This window comes from Hirundo rustica, chromosome 16 (genome assembly GCF_015227805.2).
Source record: "Hirundo rustica isolate bHirRus1 chromosome 16, bHirRus1.pri.v3, whole genome shotgun sequence".
NCBI classification, from domain to species: domain Eukaryota; kingdom Metazoa; phylum Chordata; class Aves; order Passeriformes; family Hirundinidae; genus Hirundo; species Hirundo rustica.
Genome location: NC_053465.1, coordinates 14,775,785 through 14,797,311, shown reverse-complemented (window position 1 = coordinate 14,797,311; position 21,527 = coordinate 14,775,785). Strand labels below are relative to the sequence as shown.

The following is a 21,527-nucleotide window of genomic DNA, read 5'->3' as shown; positions in this document are numbered from 1 at the left end:
TTTGACTCCATCCCTTTTGCCAAGGAATATGTCAGGTGTGAGGGGGCAGGGACTGGCCATGGCTCAGCCCCAGGGCTGGGGACAGCAGAGCACTTGGTCCATGGATTTCTGGATACTGCAGAAACCTCCCCTCGGCCCTCGCCTTCCCCCAGCACTTGAGACTTTGCAGCCCTTGTACAGAAACCTCAGCCCATGGCTGCATTTTTCCATGAGTGACCTGGAGCTGAACTATGCCAGACACTCTGTGCTTCTGAAGGAGCCACCCAGAAATCTGGGATCTTGGGCTGGACATGCCACTGAATGAATTTGTCTCAAGGTTTTGAGCAAGTGAGAAGTCAGTCCTAAGGATGAGCACAGGAAAATGTTGGCTTCATTTGCCTGCCCCTTCTGCTGGGCATCCCAGTTCCTGAGAGCAGGGAAAGGTCAAGGAAATTCCACCAATTTGCAAGGTCTTACTCCAACCACTGGGCTGCCCCTCAAGGGGTGGGAATGCATATTTGTGCCCTGTAGGCCCCAGCTCACACTCCAGCAGCCAGCAGGGATCAGGATCCAAGTCCAGGGAAGGCTGTCCCAAGCTCAAGCTCTGTGCCTGGATTTGGCTGGTGTAGTTCATGGCATCATGGCACTCAAACACTTTGTCCCTTTACTAAACTAATTTTTCACCTTGTATTTGCCTTTTTTTTTTTTTTTTTTTTTTTTTTTTTTTTTTTTTGTGTGTGTGTGTGTGTGTGTTTTTGTTTTGTTTTTTTGTTTGTTTGTTTGGGTTTTTTTTCCTTTTTACCAGGAAAAGCATTTGCTTACACAAAAACAAGTCTACTTTTCCCAGTTATCTTAAAGACAATTAAACCTTTCCAACCATCACTACCGGTCTTTCCTTGCTTCTGCCTGTGAACCATACGACAACTGCACTCTCTGCTAAATCACTCCTCTTCCAAATTGCTTAAGTCTCATATTCATACTAACCTCCTGGTCCAGGAGCAGTCTAGAGCTTGGACCTCTCCTTCTCCACATCATGATGAACAGCACTTGAACCAGTCCCTGCCGTGAGATTGTTAACTCATCTCACTGTCATTTAAATATTGTGTTTCTTTTCTTTAGGGCTGTATTTCTGGAGGCAGGACCATTCCTGCCTGGGTGCAGTCTGTTGGCCTAAGCTCCCAGTGCTGCACCTACACTGGGTCCTCCTACATATGGTGCTTGCATCCAGCAGTGCTGAACTTCCCACCATGTCCAGGGGCCGGGTTTCTTTGGCAACCACCTGTCTCCTATAGATTTAAACTTCTGATTTTGCTCATTTAATCAAAAACCGCCACTACTTGATTGATAAAACTGGCCACTTTTTCTCAATCTCAACTTTTGTCCAGTTTGCAATTAATGAGAACACTTTGTCTCATTTCTGCAATGACCTCTCTGAAGGTCTCCAATTGCCAAGGCCCAGGGGGCTCTCCATGGGTTACAGTGACACCTTACAATGGGGAGTAGAAGCCGGGTGTGGAAAGCAGCAGGTGTTCCACGCCAGGCTGCTGCATGTCACTTCCCTGCGCCCGGCTGCAGGGTGGATGTGACAACAGATGTCCCCCTGCTGCCCAAACTGCCCTCTGTCCTCTTGGGCTGCAACAGTGGTTAGCTCTGTGTCTTGTTTGTGCAACATGCTGGTGCAGAGCACTGCTCCAGGGACAGCCTGTGGCTCTGAGCACTGGCTGTTGGGATGTAATTCTTGCCTGTGCTGCTGCAAACCTGCTGTTGTTTCCACTCTGGGTGTTTCTAGCTGCATTTTGGCAGAGCCCTTGGACAGCCTTCTGCTAGGGGCCATGGGGCTGCCAACCACATTATTCTGGTGCCCATTCCTCTCCCTGCCCTGGAGATGAGTTTGCTGTGTGCAGGAGACACTCGGACTGCCACACCCCCAGGGGTGCAGGTGCTGCGGAGAGAAACATCAAGAGCACACAGCGTAACAATGAAACTCAGTTACAGCTTTATTCAATAACCGGTACAAAGTTCCACTCAGGCAGAGCCTCCTGGTCCCATTCCCTACCTGAAATGGAGCAGAATATGACTCTGGGAGGAGTTGGCTCCCACTGGGTAAGGGCTGCTCAGCAGTGAGGAAAGGATGTTCTGCTTATCAGTTGAGACTTGCAGCAGCCTGACACTCATCCCTTTTCTCTCATTAACACCCAGACCCTGGCCTGTAGCAGGCATCTGCTGTCCACCCTTGGTGACCCAGCCAGGTGTAAAAAGGTAGCACAATTGTGAATCCCACAGACAGTAACTACTACCTGCACAGAGGTGTTCACTGCTCATCCTTCTGACCCAACTCACAGGAATATATGACTGCTGGCTGTCACATTCACTGGTGTTCCCTGCCCCCACATAACTGCCTCCTGTGAGAACCTGCCTGGGGCAGCAGCAGTGGGACAGAGATGGCAGTCCAGGAGATCCTGAGACCTCCATCTGGCAAGAGGCACTGCTTCCCATTTCACAACCTGCTCAATATTAAAGATTCACCTGTGCCAGAGTAGAGCAGTGGCCATGTGTCACTGCATCCCACCCTTCTGCTGGGTCAGCAGAAGGTTGCAGAACTGGTCTAGAGCCAGGGTTGCTGGAGTTTATTCCCTTTTACTGGGTTAATAGTGCACCGTGTTAGTGTAGTTTACTGGTTAATTGCTTGCTTTTTCAGGAGGCTCAGTTAAGAAAACACTCTGCTCCTTCTTAACATGTACACAGGTAAGACCAAGACAGTATTCCTGACCATTTGTCTTTCTCAGGCTGCATGGCATGTGAAACAGCCCTGGGGAGACACAGATCTCCCAGTGGGTTTTGTGTCCCAGGTACAGCTCCACACTGCATTGCCTGCTCCAGTGCCTGGAGCATCCAGACCACATCCTCGTGGTCTTCCTTTCCCACATCCCACCAATGACATACCAACTGCACCACAAGGGTCCTTTAGCAGAAGCACAACTAGAAAGCAATTCTAAACCTCACAAAGCCACAGAAATTATATTTAAACGAAGAGGGGAGACAATGGCTGTCATCTGGATTGATTCACAGCACAAACAGGAGATGGCATCAGCATGTACAGTAATGGGACTTACTAAGACTGTGGAATGTCAACGAGTTTTAAAGAGACTGATGCCAAGGGGATACAGAAAAGATCAAAGTAATGTCAAGTACAGACTACCAAGGAGGTGGCTGCTCGGATGGGCATGCACAGGTTAGAGAGAACAGTTAATGCCACATCGGATGAAATGCTAAATTCTGAGTGGGTTCAGTGGGGTGAGTGGAGCTGTCTGAATCCAGAAGAGGGGCTCCTGCCTAACAGGATACTTCCATGGTCTGAGGTGCAGCCTGGAGGTCAATTCCTTCTGGGGTTCCAGCACTTCCTTCCCCATGGGTGCTGGCATGAGACCGGCTGCGGCTGCTCTCACCAGAGCCCACGCTGGAGGAGGAGTGGCTACGGGAACGCATCAACCGGGTCATGCTGGCTGCTGGCACTGCAAGAGAGAACAAATGTGGGACTCAAGACAAGGAGGCAGTTCCTGGAGCCATGACCACAGTCACTCAGGTATGTGTCACTGGATAAGCACAGAAAGAGCTGTATCCTTCAGAAAAAAACTCACTCTTCACTGCCAAAATTCAGTGTCTGCATGTCTAAAGCAAGATGTTTAAGGCGCAATTTCAAAAGGTCGAAGGTGAGCAAATGCCAGCAGTGTAACTGACTGTCTTCAAGTGCAGCCACAGCCAGTGTCTGTGCAAACCAAGGCAGCTGTGGCATGGATGACCTTTTGAAAGTTAGTCTCACCACTCTAGAAAACCACACAGTTGAAGTCATGCAACGATCAACAAAATACAAATGAAAGGTGGAAACCCATAGCACACACGGTACAATGATCAGCCCACCCACAGCAGGACATGCTGAGACAGAGCAAAGCACCCAGAGAACAATTCCACTCAGCACACAGACCAGGGCTGAGGTGGATGCACAGTTGGAGGTACCTGACTCAGTGCTTAGGTGGCTGAGCTGCACATAAGGGACTGGAAACAACATGAGACAAGGAAAGGGATGAATACAGGAAAGAGCCAATTAGTTCCAGTGTGTGACTAGTGGCTGCACGACTCCTGGGACCCCCAGCTACCTTTCCTTCTGTTCCCAGCTCGTACACTGCACTGAAAGCTCCCAGGATTTGTAAGAACATCTGCTAATGAGCGTCTCAGGGAAATGCCAAGCTCACTTAAAAACCCATCAGGGCCAGAAATCTTCAATGCCTTTAGCCGAAAATCACACTGTACCTGGTGACAATAACTCCCCACTGCACACCCCACACCTGCTCAACAGAGATACTGTTTCTCTGATGTATACTGTGTAACTCCAGGTATGGGACAGAAATTTGTGTCTTTGGGATGACAGCATTGGATTCCTGCTATGAGTCTCTTTCACAGCCCTTACCTTCCACCTGCAGTGCCAGCAGAAGTACATCCAGCTGCCTCAGCCCATGTACAGCAGGCACAGGAACAGCTGTTGGAGAACTGGTTTCTGTATTTCTAGCAGTGTCCAGCTGTATTTTCCTTCTACCTTATTCTCCCCAAGAGAACTGACCACACTCCAGAGTGTCTCACAGTCTTGCCCATGAAAGCTGGGAAAACTATTCCAGGACCAGCTACTAATTCTGGAAGGAGAAAATTTGCCTTTTCTACTCCAGGGCTGCATGTCTTATTGACAAGAGAGCTGACCCACAAAGCGCTGCTGAAGCCCCTGCTCTAACACTTGCTGACTTTACTAACATCAGGAACACAAGAGAATGAATATTGAAATGCTCTCAGTGAGGCTGAGGGACCCTCCTCACGCAGCATCTTCCTCTGCAGGATCAGGCTCTTTTGGCCAACACTGGAGAACATGACTGTCCTGCATGTTTGTGTTACCTGCAGACTCTTGAGGAAAAGGACAGCTTCTGCTAAGCCTTGACCATGAACTGGTAAAGCTGTGAGGAGACCACTGCAAGTGTCCCAGCTCTCACGGTGGCCAAGCTGAGTGGTTAGCCAGTCACACAAACCAACCCCTCCCCTAACTCTAGCTTTTGAAGGCTCATCATCCACAAAAGGGAACTCCTGGCCCCAGCAGGGAAGAAAGAGCTGCTGAAGTGCACTGAGAAGCCCTTCTCCTGATGTTCCTGAGTAGTAAAGCCTTGGAGATAAAGAAGTAAGGAAGCCCTTCTCCTTCAATTCCTCAGGAACACCACGGGCAAGGAGCTGAGCGGCTGTTAGTCTGATACACTCAGGTGACAATGCCTTCTGCCTCCAAGCACAAGGAGGAAGCCAAAGGGCAGGACATGCACTGGTGCAAAGCACAGCTCTCTCTGGGCTCCCTGGGTGCCTCAGAAGTCACCCTGGAACCCATTCTGCCATTAGAGGGATTTGTTCTGGAGTATTGCTTAACCCTGGTGAGTCTGAGAGAAACAGGAATATCTGAGGAGAAAGGGAAGAGCTCTCATACACAACAAGTCATGGGGCTGCACTGCTACCTCCTCTTCCCCTTTGGAGAAGGTATGCACAGATTTGCTGCACTTGGGAACAAATTTTTCTGGATTTGCACAAAGACAGACTTAAAAGGTTTTAACAACACCAGCAACCAGAAGGAAGTCACCAACATGTCAGGGAACAACACTAGTTTGCTAAAGCTTGTAAGCACACTAGTTGATTATCCAGCATAGATGGATCTCCTGGCAACCACACTACCTCAGGGGTAGGGGCACAGATGCCAGTGGGCTCAGGTGAACCAGAAAGACTGAGTTCCCTTCACGACAACCCCGCTCCAAACAACAAAGCTGTGTTTGCCACTTACTGTAGCCCATTCCCTGCACAAAGTACTTGAAGGCTTCAGTTAGCTTGCCAGGCTGTGGAAACAGAGAGGGTGGCTTTAGTGCAAGTGGAACAAAGAGCTCTGTACCAACCAAATGCCAAGGGAAAGCCAAAGTGTGTCTCACCTGAACCACCTGGGGCAAGCCCCCACAGTCAGCCATCTGCAACAGGAAACAAAAGGCAGGTTGAGCTGTCCTTCCCGCCCAGGAGGACAACCCCAAACCACGCCAGCACCACCCACCCACCAGGCCTGAGAGCACCACACTGCAGTTTCTACCACCTCACCTCTACAGCCAGAGTAAAGGAAAGGTCATACACCTTCAGGAACCTGCTGCTGAGGGAATCCTGCACCTTGGAGGCCATAGCACCAAGTGATCTCAGGCCACACTCCAGAAGCCCAGCACCTTCCCAGTCACCTCTCCCCCAGCCACTCTGCCCAAACCTGTCACTTTGCACTTCCATACAGCTGCTGTCTGGCACATTGGGGGGCCACAGGTGAGGATGGGCAGGACCAGTACAAAGCCAGGAAAAAAGGATGTTGTTGCTGCAGAGAGCAGGGTGAAGGCACGGCATCTCTGCTAACTCTCAGGGTTCTTCCCTGCCAGCTGAAGGTGGCCATAAAGCAGGGATTGGGGGACCCCCCCCAACAAACTCTTCCCTCTCAGCTCTGGCTCCATGAAGGAAAGAGCACAGCCCTGAATGACTGTCCACAAACTTCTCAAAGCCAAATGCATGGAAAGCAAAAACCTAAGTGGAGCTGAGCCAAAATAGTGTCTTTATGCTGGTCCCAATGATTATGGACTGGCACTCGCCTTCAGAAGGGTAGTTTTTGTTGGGTCAAGACGTGAATTGCATTCAACCTAGAAAAAAGGAGAGAGGGACATGGTGTCACACAGAAAACTTGAAGACTCAGATGTAAAATGTGGGGTAGCTGCACCAGAAGCAGTGGCTGTCTTCAGCAGTGGGAGCTTCTCTGGAGCCGGGAACGACTGAGCAAGAAAGCAGAGATCATGTAGGAAGTGAACAAAGAATAAAAGATCCAGGGAGGAATGGCAGGTGTTCCATCTAAGGGAGCTTGTGATGACAGGTTATGACTTCAACTGAAATCATCCCCTAGTTTTTGGATGCACTATAGAACCCTGAAGCACCTTCTGCACTCTGACAACAAGACTGGAAGGAAAGGAGACTTCTGTGCAATGCAGCATGAGGGAAGTCACTCAGTCTCTTGGTCAGACAAGGAGGCCACAATCACCTCTTTTGTGTAAGACTGCTGCAAAAAGGGAATAGGCAGGGGCTTTATAGGAAGGGCAGCCTCAGCAGAAGAGGTTATCCTGGGCTGGGAACCTGGGCAGCCAGGCACACTAAGGTGCAGAAGACCCTATTCCATACTGTGCTGTGGCCAGTAAGCAATTGGAATCTTCAAGGATAGTATCCTAGAAAAGTTAAAACCTGCAGACTTTATTTCAGACTTCCAGATCAAACAGACCAAAGCAACAGGCCGTGGCCAGAAAATGCTCTCCATGAAATGGAGCACCCAATGCTCCTAGGTTCAAGTTACTGCTTCAGGAGACTCTTATACTCTTCCACAGTTTTAGACAGCTACTTTCGTTCACAATCCCCTGGTCTCCCCACAGTCCCTGGCTGAGAGGGAGAAGCAACATCCACCACAATCACACTACCCTGTGCCATGCTGCATTTACTGCTGTGCTGGGAGGGAAGTGGGTTATGGGTGTCTGCAGAGGACAACAGCTTCTAAGTGCTGCCTTCGTGATGATGCAGTGCTCTAAGAGAGCTCTACATGGCTTCCCACCACAAGAACTGGAGTCACATTCAGTTATTTTTAATCCCCAGGTAGCCCCAGTGTAACAGAAAAACAACAGCAATTTGAGATTTGAACCAAACTGCAGGCAGCAGCCTGGCAGAGCTTGGAGAAGGATGCATGATCCTGAACAGGGGCCCCTGCATCACCTGTTGAGCAGGGTGCTCATTCAGATTTTGCCATCCTCACCTTGGGGTTGCCCTGAGGGCCATTCACGGCCTCTGACCCTTGGCTCTGCCATGAGTAGCTGGAGGACTGAAAAAGAGCTTGGGAAAAAGAGCCACTATCTGTAACTAATTCTGAGCAAGGTGAAAGCACTGCAGGGTTGCTAAGTGACTTGTGAGGCTAATGTTACAAGAGAAAAGAGTTCATTGATACATACCACTGCTTCCACAGCAGGTGAGTTGTCACCAACGACAAGCAAGGCAGGGCACCTGGTAAAAAACCAAAACAGAGGTGATACTCCAAGTGCACCAAAGGGGTTTCTGAGAAGGTTGAGGTCTGCGAACCAACACCCTCATGAAAGGTTAACAAAAAAAGGCTAAGCAAAATCCCTGCCTGCCATCCCACCTTGGCATTTTATTGTACCAAGACATTCTCCAGGGCTTGCAGATGCACCCAGACTGTCCCCTCCACGCAGACCAACTGCCACTGCTGTTGCACACACATGCCTCTGACCCTGACTTCTGGAGAACCTCAATGTGTTCTTAATGAGAGGACTTCCAGACACCTCTTCCCTATTGCAGCTGACAGTCGTGTACCACAGCCTACGACTGCCTTGGACAGTCTTCCCAGTCTTGGGCTTGGAGCAGATCTTGCTGAGAAGCAACATCTTTTCTGAAGAGACTGCACAGTCAGCAACTGAGATAGGCTGATTCAGACAACTTACTTGAGTGTTTTTGCAATCATTTCATTGACACCAACAACTGGTCTCTCAATTTCCAGGTCTTTACGACTGAAAGACAAAACAGAACAATTCTCCATTAAATCTGCAGAGGAAACTAGTTATCATGGGGGCACACAAAATCCAACCATGAGTGCTGGCTCCAGCACCCAGGCAACTCTGTGCATCATTCCAAGAGCAGGAGCCCCAACAGTCATCCCCACAAAACAGCATCCATCCTCTCATGGCATTGCTGTGTGCCCAGAGGTGAGCCACTGAGGTGTGTGACAGGGTCTGGGGGCAGATACAAGAGCTAGGCTTGGCTCAGGGTAACAGCTGAAGACTAGGCTTAGGACAAAGGTTCCCCTGAAACAATACCCAATAGGATAATACATATGGCAGCAAATCTACTGAGCAGGGAAGCTATGGGAGCTGTCTGTCAGGCAAAAAGGTACGCTATACCTGTTGTATGATGTGAGGAACAGCTGAAGGTTATCTTGGTTAATGTCCTGCGCAATATGAAGCCTGTACGTCTGGATCAAATCTAGATTTGCCTGTAGTTCCTCCTGTACAAAAGCAGAAGAATTGAAAAACAGGAAACATACTTTTCACAAGAAAAGAAATGTCATGGGCTGGCACAAGCTTTTAGTTATGGAGGATGTCGAGTGTTTTTTCCCAGTCAGGACTTTGGAATTGCTTTAGAAAGGACAGGGACCTATCAGAAGGCTAGTTTGGGATATTGGCGTCCGTTTTGACCACTGAGAATGTCAAATGTGACTTTGGGAAGTACCCATATAAAAAAACCCTGATTCCCTGCAGGTCCCTCTCTTGCTTCCAGGTCAGTCACCAGGTAACACTGTGGGCAGCAGAGGAGGGCCCGGCTCAGGCCCCGCTGCCCTTGGCTGGCCTCCGGGAGCCGCTGCCCGCACGGGGAGTGACCCGGGCTGCCTGAGTCCTGTCCCCCAGCTGCCGGAGCCTGAGAGGGGAGGCTGCAGCCTGACAGCGCCGGCCCGGGGCTGTGGCACAGGGGGCCAAGACATGGCCGGTCTTAGTAGCTGCTGGCAGCAGAGAAAGCAAGCCTGCAGCTTTATAACAGCTCTGAGCTGAGCCACCCTAAATGACACAGAGTGGAAAGGAGGACATCCACCAGCTTTCCCCATCCTCTGCAGCCTGGGGCAGAGAGCACATGGTCACTGCAGGCCTGGGCAGATTTAACCCTTTCCTGGCAACATGAAGCTTCCAAGGCCTAAGCCTTCCCTGAGAAAAAGAAGAAAGAGACAGAGTGGACGTAGAAAAGATGCTGCATGAAGTCAGTGGAGCAAGAGTGATAAACCTGATAATATTACTGGACAATGGGATGGAAGAAGTGGACATTTTTAACTGGACTTCTCTGGGGTAAACTATGGAGAAATAGACTGTTTCTTGTAACATCTTAATGTTGTTTGGGGGAATGCTAGTTCTAATCAAAACTGGGGACTGATACGATTGAGATATAAGTGAGAATCTCAAAGCCCTCGCTCCTGGGTTAAAAGGAGGTCTCAGCCTTTGACACAAAGATGATTTTAGAGAGAAAGTGATTTGAAGCCTTTGGCTGCTAGAGTAAAATGAGATCTTTCTTTCTTTTGAGATAGAGACAATTTTAGAGATAGAAGAAGAGAATCCTGGTTTTGTACTAGAAGAAGCATTCTTAAACAGTACCCCAGATACATTGAGAAGCCCATAAGTAGCCAGGGGAAAGGCTGCAAATGGGTGGAACAGCACAACCTGCAAAAACTCCAGGCAGTTGCAGATTTGTGACACTGGAGCCACAAGACTGTTGCAGTCCTGTGGTGAATGTCTCCATGGTACTCTAGAGAGACTCCTCTCTCAAAGTGATGAAGAATTATGTTAAATGGTGAAACTGACTGAAAATCACAGGTTGTGTCTCTCTGTGTTGCTTTGTAAGAAGGTTAACAGTTTGCAGGGGGAGGGAAGAGTGTTTTGGAGTTTTATTCTGTTTTGTTTTAGTTTTTTCCCAACTTGCTTTTTTTCCCTGTCCTTTCAGTGTGTGTTAATAAAACTATTTGTTTATTATTAAGCTTGACCCTACTTTTCTTTTTTTCCTAATCTTTCTCCCACAAAAAGAGAATAAACCCTAAGACCACTACACTGAATTTGGCAACCAAAATTTAGTGAATGTGAAATCACCACATTAATTGGTGTTTCTGCCCAGTTAATGCTGAATTAAAACCATTACAAGAAACAATAGTCATAAAAATACCAAAGCATTAAAGCGTGTCCATACACGTCATTCCCTGTGAACAGTGGGCAGTGACTCCAGACTGCAGAAGGATCCCAGAGACATGAGGTGTTTATGTGATGTGCTGGCACATGCCATGCTTTGGTAATGTGACTACACTTTTACAACTGGCAGTGCACAAGCTACTGCAAGAGTACAGGTATCCTGAGATGGGACAAGAAACTTGGTTTCAAACCTCATTACTGAGGCTTGGTTAACTCCCAAGCTTCAGTAATGCTTACACAGATACAACTCACTCTGTGTTAGGCATGTTTTTCACTTACACTTAATGTTTAAGAAGCAAAGTAAGTAATAATACTAATAAACATTATGAAATAAAAACATATGTAAGCTGTAAGACTGTGACCAAAGGAAAGTTCAATTTCAGCACCCAGTTCTAAGAAGAAACTACATTCTGAGAGAGTGAAGGAGAGCAGGGAATGCAAGGAAGCACTACATACAATGAAGGGGCTTGACAGTGGGAAGAGAACAGGATGTGCACAGGAGGAAGCAGTGCTGGAGAAGGAAGCATTCCTTTTAGTGCTGATGTATTGTTGTAAGAAGACTCCAGGTCAGGGACTGATCTGTTGTGTGGCATACACAGTGTGCACAAGGCACTACCCCTGTAAGCCCAGTAAGCTTGCTGGTTGAGAGACAGCTAATTCCAACCAGAAGGCATTGCTGTGTCTAAAGTTTTCAGGAGGGGCTGTTTTGCCTCTGCTGAAACTGAAGAGTAAGATGAAGAGCAGAATGCAGAAGTTCAACACCTGGACAGATACAAGATCCCACTGCCAGCTCCCAGCTGACCTGTGCTCTACCCACAGTCCAAAGGCTTCTATGCTGGCTACAGAGATCTGGCTGCCACTTATTTCTGTGGACAGTGCCCTGGGCACCACATAGGAGTTCCATCACCAGTGTATGGCCTGGAGACAGGGCAAAAGTGAGGATGTGTGTGCCCCCCCCCACAGCATGCCAACCCTGACGTGAGCTTGGCACACAGAGAAATGGTACTACCTGTGGCATGCCTTACCTGATGGACCAGAACTATTTGGGAACATTCACATACAGAAGTTATAGCTCCATGTACAGTTGCACAGGAAACATTAGCATCTGCTGGGTACTTACATGGCCAAAATGATGTGCCAAGACAATATCCACTATGTTGGTTGTCCAGCCTGAAAACTGAAGAGTGACCGTGAATGAGGAGGGTAACAGGAAAATGCAGTTTCATCACATGCTGCAAAACAGCTACTCAGAGTAAAGAAAACAATGAAGAAACTATTCAAATTATGTAAGAAGCAAAAGCCTGAAGCTTGGACTTGATATGCAAAGCTTCAAAGAAACTGTGTATATACCACATAGCTCTACAAACAACTTGAAACCTTAAATAACTTCAAGGGGCCAGAATAAGAGAGTAATTAAGAGATCTATTCAATATCCATCAAATGAAGCCTGCAAGCAGAAGTACTAAATCAGAGGAAAGCTGAGTGATCCAAGTAGTTTATCTGCATTTCTCTTTCACATGATCACATCCACCCCTGCTTCAGTGGCTAAGAACTAGCAGCAGGGACAGAAATGAAATTGTACAGTTTTCACCAGAAATGGAAAAAATCCTGTATTCTGTCCTTTTTATTTACTCCATACACTGTTCATTAGGTGCTGTGGAGAGCACATATGTGGGAAAGCAGAATCTCACCTTGGATGCTGCCCAGTCAATCCATCCCTTTGCACATGGATCAACATTAATAAGAACAAGTCCCTCCACCAGGTCAGGGTGGCTGAGCTGTAGGGAGAGAGCAGAGGCACACTCAGAAGGATGATTCAGCCCACACAGTGGTCAACAGCTGGCACAGCAGCTGGAAAGCTTCTTGCAAAAGGTGCAAGACTAAATAAAATGCAGACAAAGTAGGGAGCTCCTCTGTGCCAGGCAGCCAGTGGCTCCCCGCAAGACCAGACTCAGTTCAGAGGCACTTGCTCTAGAGCACCTATAGCCACAGCAGTGCCTTCTGGTGACCTGTGTACCCGGCACAGCTGCTCAGGCCCTGTGTGTTACAGGGCTGGGAGCAGCAACCATCTCTGCCCCAGTCCAGCACCTCCGTGAGGAACCTGAACAAACTCCTGTGCCTGGAGAGCACCTCCTTCTCCTCAAGGAAGAGGCAGTCTTCCCAGCGGAGATGGGGCAAATGGCAGGGGAATTAGTGCTGAGGCCCCCAAGCCCCTGCAGAATGGAAAGCTTGAGCTACAAGGGACACCTGCTCCCTAGACAGCACCCCTGCTGCCCGCTGCCCGCAGTCATCCCTTCCCCTGCTCCATCCAGCAACCCAAAACCCTCCAGGGTACCTCGGGGTGTACCTGGGCAGCACAGGTATGAATTCAGCACTTATGCGAACTGCTTGCAAACACCAAGTCAGAAATCAGAGGTAACCAGCCTCTGCTGAGTTCTGGGCTCACTCCAAGGCAGCCCTCCTGCTCTACGGCACTGATGTGAAGGAAACATCTCTGTCCTCAGCAGGAAACTGCCCACAGCCCAGGGAGTGTGGCAAGAGCCTTGTGGCACTTCGTTGAGGATTAAGGTTGATTTGTACAAACTCCTCTTTAGCAAGGCTGAAAACTACCCAAGATACAGAAGGCAAGGAACAGTGAAACACCAGTGCCTCACACTGCCCCAGCTCACTCCTGACTATAGGGAATGGAAAACAGAGAACTTTGTGTAAGGAGGGGCAGTTGCCCAGCACACTGGTCTGAAGAAATTATAGTGCCTCAAACTACTAGCAACTCTCTGCACTCAACAACCTGAAGCAAATTTTACTGAAAATGACAGATTTCTGGGGTTTTTTAACACTAACTCTGACAGACTCAGGCAAATTCTTGGGCTGCTAAATGATACCCACTGACTACACATGAACACTACAGTAGAGAGAAATTTATAAGCAGGTACTGAAACAGAGGCAGCTCTCTTGTGCAAGGGTGGAGCAAAATCTGCTTCCCTCCAGTGACAAAGCACATTCTTCATCAACACCAGTTTGCAATACATGACCACATCAATTCTTTAGTGCCACAAACTGCGCACAGCACAGAAATGCAGCCGGTCTCTGTGAAGACTCAAGACTGGCTATTCCTAGCACTCACGATGGGTTCTGCTGACTCAAAGGCATCACATTACAATCTTTCCATGACTGGCATAGCTTCAGAGTAACCCTGACTGCTCCAACAAAACCATCTGGATGGAGGTAGCTCTCCCATGGCTCCCTGTAGCCCCGCTGTAACTACTGAGTGCTACTTGGCCCGTGCCCCACACAGTCAGTCTGACCAGCAATGACCACAGCCCACAGAAGTCACAAGCAGTAAAGAGATACTTACTGCACACCTGCTGAGGACATAAGCGCCAGCTCCTAAGCCAATCCCAATGAAGCTTTTCAGACTGAAAGAGAGCCATTTCACAGTCAGCATGACTAACTTAGCTCAGCTGAAGCATCCCTAGAGGCAAAGCCTTTCCCCTCTGCATTCAACTGTGCACTTATGGTTTCTTTTCAAAGCAATGCAGCAATGATGCAGCAGCCATAAATTGCCTCATGTAATAGACTCTGTCCTCAGCTTTGAACTAGACAGGGTCACACTGGTTGGGAGATGCTTGTGCCTCTTAGGACACCTCAGTGAGCCTATCAGTCACGGCAAGCAGAGACAGAAGTAGGTGCTGGAATAGTGGTATCCAGCTGGCTCACCCCATTTTCTTTCAGAGACTTACTTCAGGTGTGTCAGAACAGCAGGTAACATTTCAGCCAGTTCTTCCATACTGGGATACTGGTACCTGAAAAGCAAGAGAACACCTCCAAATACACCTTGACAGAGGTCTCTTGGCAAAGAGAACCTTCCAGTTCCACTCAAGGTAGGAGGGACAAGGAATATCTGACAGACATGTGCACAGGTTATTAATGTGCAACAGTACTATGTTTCAGCTGACTGTGTGGGTTCCATCCCTCAGAGCAAGACTAACACAGAGCTTTTGGGCAGAGTTCTGTGCAAGATGGACAGATGAAACGCCAGCTCAACTACAGTGTGCTGGGTTCATGTTCAAGTCAGAAAGGTAGTACCAGACTCAGCACTAGTGAGAGCTTTACCCATGTCTTAGTAATTGGAGAGTTCACTGAATGCCCCTTGGGAAGCTTCCTCACCTTCCCTTTCCTCTACTGCTGACACCTGCTTACTGCTACACTCAGGCTGGCAGTCCCAGATGGCTTAAACTGGGTGCTACCTCAGTTCAGACTGAACAACATGGCTATCTGCAGAGTTCTTACCCAGATGGGAATGGGGGGGGCTCCTTCCTGTTGGCCTGGTGCATCTACGTGGCACACAGCAAAATGATGGGTGATCTCTTGCATGTCTTCGAAGTTAAAGAATGCGTTAAAACAGGATTTGTCTACAACAACAACAAAAAGAAATTAGACACTTCCTTAAGTTTTATTGTAAGCCACCCTCCAAACACCATGGCACACACCTGCAGGGGCTCAAATCCCCATTGAGCCCACAGGGCAGTGGGTGCTGGATGGTGTATGTGCTGTGCCTCAGAACTGCAATGCAGCAGTGAGTCGCAGCAATTGAACTGCCATGACTGGAGGGCAGGCAGACAAACAAAAGTCACCCTGCAATGCCTAGGAAAGCAGGGCCTTGCAGCACCTGGGTACTCAAAGCACTCACAGAGAAGCAACCGTGTGAACATTTTCGGTGGGAAGACACGTCAAAAGAGCAACTGAGCCCACCAGTACATTACACTACTGCTGCAGCCATGTAGAAGGGACTTGTTCACCCACCCAGCTCCCTGGGAATGGATGCCCTATCACACAGTGCAGCAAGTCAGCTAGAGCACTATGGTGTGTTGGGTGGACCTATTTCCACTTTTCCACCTTGGCCCTACCTTTCAAGGGCTGTTGGAATGGACAGGGGTATGACACGTGCTCTCTCTCCTGAAGACCTTTATCTTTTCTCCCTGGAATGACCTCATCTCAGCTCCACGCCAGGCCTGCTACTCCCCACGCTCAAAAGCAAATACCACAAATAATCACTTTTTCAGGGTCCTGGCAATGCAAGGGCTTACGGTTGAGGCCAATGTCATGGTACGTGAGGATGACAGGTCTGTTCCCCTTGGGTGTGCCCCGCATGGTGACATGAACCACTCCGAAAGCTGTCTCAATGTCATGTTCCTGTGGAGAGAGAAGAAGGTGCCCCAGTGTTACATGTTCTGCCTGCACAGGGAACCTTAACTGCAAGCCAGCAGCAAGGGCCTTATTCCCATTTTAACACTGCTCTCCTGCCTACAGTACAGCTCTTGAAATGGTTCGGGTTGGAAAGGACCTTAAACAGTATCTCATTCCACCTCCCGGTCAGGTGCAAGGATGCTTTCCACTGTATCAGGTTGCTCCAAGACCTATCCAACCTGGCCAGTTCACAACACTGTCAAATCTCCGTATCCAATCTCTGTGTCCAACCACTGCCCAAAGCAGCTTGTTTTTGTGCACACGGTCTGGGGCTGCATCTTCCCATGATCAAGATCTCTGGGATGGACCTTGGAAAAGCTGTGGAGGTGTCAGGAAAGCTAGGTACACAACATCACCTGTAGATCCCTTCTCTCATCTATAGAAATCAATGGATAGACATCCTCTTATAGAAACCGTAAAAAGCACCAATTGTTTTCTTGATATTAAGAAAGTATCTGCTTAGGAAAAAGTCTCATGGTTCAAATTGAAGATGGGACATTACAACCTCAAAAATATGTTTTACTAGTTTACATGAAGTATATTAAATATATACATATTTTTAAATAGCAATTTCGAATGACCTGAAAGTCATTAAGTCAAATACAGGACTGGTGAGAATACCTGGCTTGCAGCACACCAGAAATCAACCTCACCCCACTTTCTGGGTACTCTGAGAACTGGCTGTAATGCAGACTGATTTTGTTCTTGCAGTGCAAGACCCTCCTTCCCCCAGCTGTACTCCTTTTCAAGGACTCCAAAGCCTCTCTCTCCCCTTGCGCCAGGAGTGTGGCAACAGGAGGATGCTGGCCCAGCCAAATCACATGAGGTAGCCTGAAACCTTCTCAAGCTTGCCTTTGAAGGATGACAAGACACCCCTGGCTGTCGTCCTCAGAATGGGGCTGGGTTTTGCCTGCATGCAACTGTTGTGTTGTGCATGTGCAGAAGTTGGAGTACTTATCCACAAAGCAGCAGAAACCCATCTGCAGATGACATTACCTTACCTGAGGCTCACCTGCCTCCCTTTTCCTTAGGAGGGGACTGAGGATAGGAAAGGACTTGTCTGTGTGCAAAGTGAGTGTGTGTCCACATGGCAGGAATTCCTGTCCTCACAGCAAGGCAGCACGAGGCAGCCCAGGGTGCAGTCCCTGCTTCCTCGGCCTCCAGCAAACCTCCAGGCTCTGCCCCTTGCCCATGTCTCAGCACTCAGGGGCACTCTGCTGAGCTGGGCAAAGCTCTGTGCTGTACTTCTGAAGGATGTGCTGTGCAACCACAGCACTAAACTCCAGTTTAGAGCACTCCAAGCCTGCAGGTGTTAATGAGTCCTTTAAATAAAGTGGCCACTTTTGGAGAAGGCAACTGGCAGTGCAGGTGGCTGCAAGGGTGAAACACAGTGAACTCAATGGAGTGCAGCAAGTACCAAAGTGGCCAGAGCCTGAGACCCTCAACCGCACTTCCCTATGCCCCTGGGGGCTGCACTGAGGACTGCCACTAAGAGCAGGTCTCTGCCAGCTCCGGCACTTGCTAGGCTCTTCCATAAGCAGCTTGAACTCATTTAGTGGGCAGGAAAATACCAGTGGTGGTGGGGGTGTTGTTGTGGGGGTTTTTTTGTTTTGTTTTGTTTGTTTTTGTTTTGTTTTAGTTGTTTGTTGTTGTTGCTCTTTTTTAAATTAATCTTGCTTTGTTAGACTTCTGCCAGGTCAGTGAGTTAGCAAGCTCGCAGAGAAGCCTGGCAAATGCCGGTTCTGACTTGGAGCCCAAGGGGAATGCATGGGGTGGCAGAAGGAATAGCCTTGCCCTGAGCACAAGACCAATTAAACTGACTCACGGGTCATAAAGCAGGGCCAGCTGCAAGGGACGAGGGAAGGTCTATAGGCAGCAGCAAAAGGTCAAACAGAAGCACAAACACTAAACTGAGGGAACAATAAGAAATGCACAGAAAGCCACAAAAGAGCTGATGATATTTTAATATGTCTGCAACATAGTCTTTTCTGTAATTACATTTGAACTTACTGCTAAGGTCACACATGCTTTTACTAGGTAAGCTACAGTACAAGGTACTAGAAACAGAAACACCCATTTCCATGCAGAGACTCTATCCAAGCATCTCATTGTGTTTCACACTGCAGCATCCTGCATTTCTGTTTTCCAAAGCTGAGCTTTGATCTCAGCTCTCAAGTGGGGAAGGAAGTTTCCTTGAGCTTGTGAAAAACAAGGTTCACTTTCTTGGTAAAATTTGGTAAGTTTAATAAAAAGACAATTAGGAGACATAAAGCAAAGTATCTTGACCAGGGTGCCTGGTATGAAGCCAGAGAGCATACCTTACCCCCTTCAGAACACTTGTTTAAAAAGATCAGTATGTTACATATTTAATAGACCCTAATGTATTATTCAAACATTCATTTGAATTCAGATGCCATCCTAGTTTTAACCTCCAACCCCCAACCTCCCCTGTTTCACCCATTTAGCATTTTACTACTCCTTGTTCTTGGTGGTGCCTCTTGGTCGTTTCACGTCCCAAGAGAAGATCAATAAACTCCTTCTTGGAGATTTGGTTTGCTGCTATCTTGATCAGAATAATTCAGGAATGCGGGAGGACCCCGTCTATCCTCTGGTTTGACTGGGTTTAGGTGTTACAAAAACAGTCTTTACTTTTAAGACTATGTTACAACCCAAAAAAACATACATACTCATCATATCGCCATTTCTAAACCCCGTTAAAAAGAAACTAAAAAAAACCTTCCCACATTATACATATACCATTTATTTCAATATCTGCGAAAAGCCGACTTTATAATATGCATTTATGACAAGCTAATAATGAATTCTTGGTCTCCTGCTTACTCTGACTTTGCAGACTGTGTAAACTGTGATTTGGGGGAAAGGGGACTACCCTGATACTCCTTCAGTCAGATTAGTGACTCAGATGCAGGGAATGTACACTTGTTGGAGGTTAGCATTCTTTTTTTCTTTTTTTTTCCCTTTCTTTCAGGGATTTTTGTCCCATTTGTTGCCCGAGAGATGATAGTGACCAGTACTTAAGAGAGACACAAGAAGTGGCCAGGGTGGGGGGAAGGGTGCAGCTGGCTGCAGCCACTTAGCCAGTGGCTTTTCTCTTGGGAAGAGCAGACGTACCTTGGCATTTTTGGCTGGGGGTGAGGGGCTGGGCTCAGCTCCTCACTCACTCTCTCTGGCTCTCAGGATCTGAGGGGAGCGGTCGAGTTGCTGCTACCACGTGGACAATTTGCTGTCAGTGCAGAGTCCAGCCAGGCACTGCTTCTTCCTTACCATGGGTGAGCCTCTGCTCTAAGAGCAGCCGGTGAACTGGGACCTTATTAACACACGATCTCACTGGAAAGGACCCTCACCATCTACTCAGGTGCCTCAGGCGTACAACGCAGGGCCCTGAACCCTTCCCCCTTTCTGGAGGGAGTGACTCCCCGACTGCGTGCAGCAGCTGCTTACGGAAACCCGGCTGCTGCTGCCCAGCCCTGCTGCTTTCTGCCGCTGCCTCGGGTTTTTCGCAATAATCTAACCCCATGTCCACCCGATCCCCACGGCTCCTGCTAAGGCTGTGGAATTTTCTCTTCACCCCGGGTGTGCCCGCCTCTGCCGTTCCAGCCTGCTGCTCCGAGGTTCCTGCTGCAGTCCATTCAGCTTCCCGAGTGTCCTCGGGACCCGCTGCTTCCCGTGAGTTTCCCAAGGAAGCTCCTGCTCCATCCCTTCCGCCAGCCCGCCCGCCATTCCCGTGTGGAGAGAGGCGGCCGAGCTGGCGCCACAGCGCCCCCTGCAGCCGCGGGGGAATCATCGCACCCACCCTGCCCGGCCGGGAGCCACCAGCGCCCCTGCTGGCTGTGCCCGGAACTGCACCAAAGGGGAAGGTGCCTGCAGCCAGGAGAAGGCTGGGACTGGGTCTCTGCGTCCGTTCGTTGTTCCTGCCGGGGTTGTTGTTTGTTCGCCCTGTTACACACACACACACAAGTAAAGAACTGCTATTCCTTTTCCCATATCTTTGCCTGAAAGCCCTGGAATATCAAAGTTATAAACATTCAGAGGGAAGGGGGTCATATTCTCCATTGCAAGGGAGGTTCCCGTCTTCCTTGGTAGACACCTGTCTTTCAAACCAGGACAACATCTGAACATGGCAGGAACATAAGGAATTCCATCTTTAACAAATCTCAGCAAGCAGCACTTAAAAAATATAAGATGCTAAATCTGCAAAAGTCTTACTGTGCCCTGTACAGCATCAATGGCTCAGACTGGGAGTCCTTAAGGCTACTTCTTGTTTCTTCTGTTAATTCCCTGGCAAGGTGGAAATCCTCCTACTGGGAAGCAGCTACTCTTCTCTGCTCTGAATAAAGTGCATTACTTTTTAAAGCCTTTTTCCAAGGCTTTCTCCTGTCTATAAAGGGAGCAGCAGTCACTACAACTAGATAAGGGTTTCTACCTTTACTTTTTTAACTGCACATCTGCTATCATGCTGATCTCTTTTTCAAGATTATCTGGAGAAATAACACTGAGTTTTACCCCCAGCTTCCCTATTGATAATTCCATGACAGTTTTTCCAGCGATCTTTCTTTTCTCTGAAACTGTCCCTCGAGTTTGAGGGCTTTTATCTCAATCTCTCATTGCAGAAGACAAAATCATTTTCAGATACCACACAGTTAGAGCACACATGACTCCCTATGTCCGCATCTGTTTGTCACCACAACAGCTCTCCCATGTATCAAAGCCAGAGGACAGTAGGAAACAGAGCTCTTAAAACCAGAGCTTAGGTATTATGCTTTTATCATAGGTTAGCACAATTTTGTTTTCTAGATATAGAGAAATGTAAAATGTTTTTCCCTGCCCTGACCGTAGAGTGGGGGGGGCGGGGGGGGGCAGACAAGGACCTATCAAAAAGCAGGCTGAGATATTGGCAGCTAAGTTGACCAATGAGAACTGTCAGTGCGACTTTGGAAGGAACATTTAAAACTAATCTGCTGCTGACTGCCCACTCTCTTGCTTCGGCGATCTGCCGTGAGGTAACATTGTAGTCGGGCCGGGCCCGGCCCGGGTCGGGCTCTGCTGCCCCTCGGGGCGGCTGGGCCGGGCCTCCAGAAGCTGCTGCCTGCATGGAGAGCCGGGGGAGCCCAGGTTGGGCCCCCCATTGCCAGCTGGGCTGCTGGGCCCAGCCCGGCCTCTGAGAACTGCTGCCTGCATGGAGAGCGGGGGGAGCCCAGGTTGGGCCCCCCATTGCCAGCTGGGATGCTGGGCCCAGCCCGGCCTCTGAGAACTGCTGCCAGCATGAGAGCAGACTGGGTGAAGCCTTTTTACAGCTTAGTGATAGCTCCGAGCTGGACCACCCTGGATGAGACCGAGGGGTGGAAAAAAGGACATTTATCAGCTTCTTCTACCAGCACGGCCTTGCATTTTTTTTTTTCTTCAGCCCTGCAGCCCGGCGCG

At 48.7% G+C, this 21,527-nt stretch overlaps 1 protein-coding gene across 1 annotated transcript in view; it reads right to left on the bottom strand.

Moving 5' to 3' along the window:
• Positions 1–1,952: 1,952 nt before the first annotated feature.
• NDRG3 (NDRG family member 3) overlaps positions 1,953–21,527 on the bottom strand; it is a 73,337-nt gene continuing 53,762 nt past the window's right edge. The window contains 14 exon segments of the mRNA XM_040079753.1: positions 1,953–3,491; positions 5,837–5,888; positions 5,979–6,014; positions 6,666–6,713; positions 8,055–8,106; positions 8,562–8,627; positions 9,018–9,121; positions 11,959–12,015; positions 12,530–12,616; positions 14,194–14,254; positions 14,579–14,641; positions 15,129–15,145; positions 15,147–15,250; positions 15,926–16,031. Coding sequence (XP_039935687.1) covers positions 3,313–3,491; positions 5,837–5,888; positions 5,979–6,014; positions 6,666–6,713; positions 8,055–8,106; positions 8,562–8,627; positions 9,018–9,121; positions 11,959–12,015; positions 12,530–12,616; positions 14,194–14,254; positions 14,579–14,641; positions 15,129–15,145; positions 15,147–15,250; positions 15,926–16,031 — 1,032 coding nt within the window. The 3' untranslated portion in view covers positions 1,953–3,312.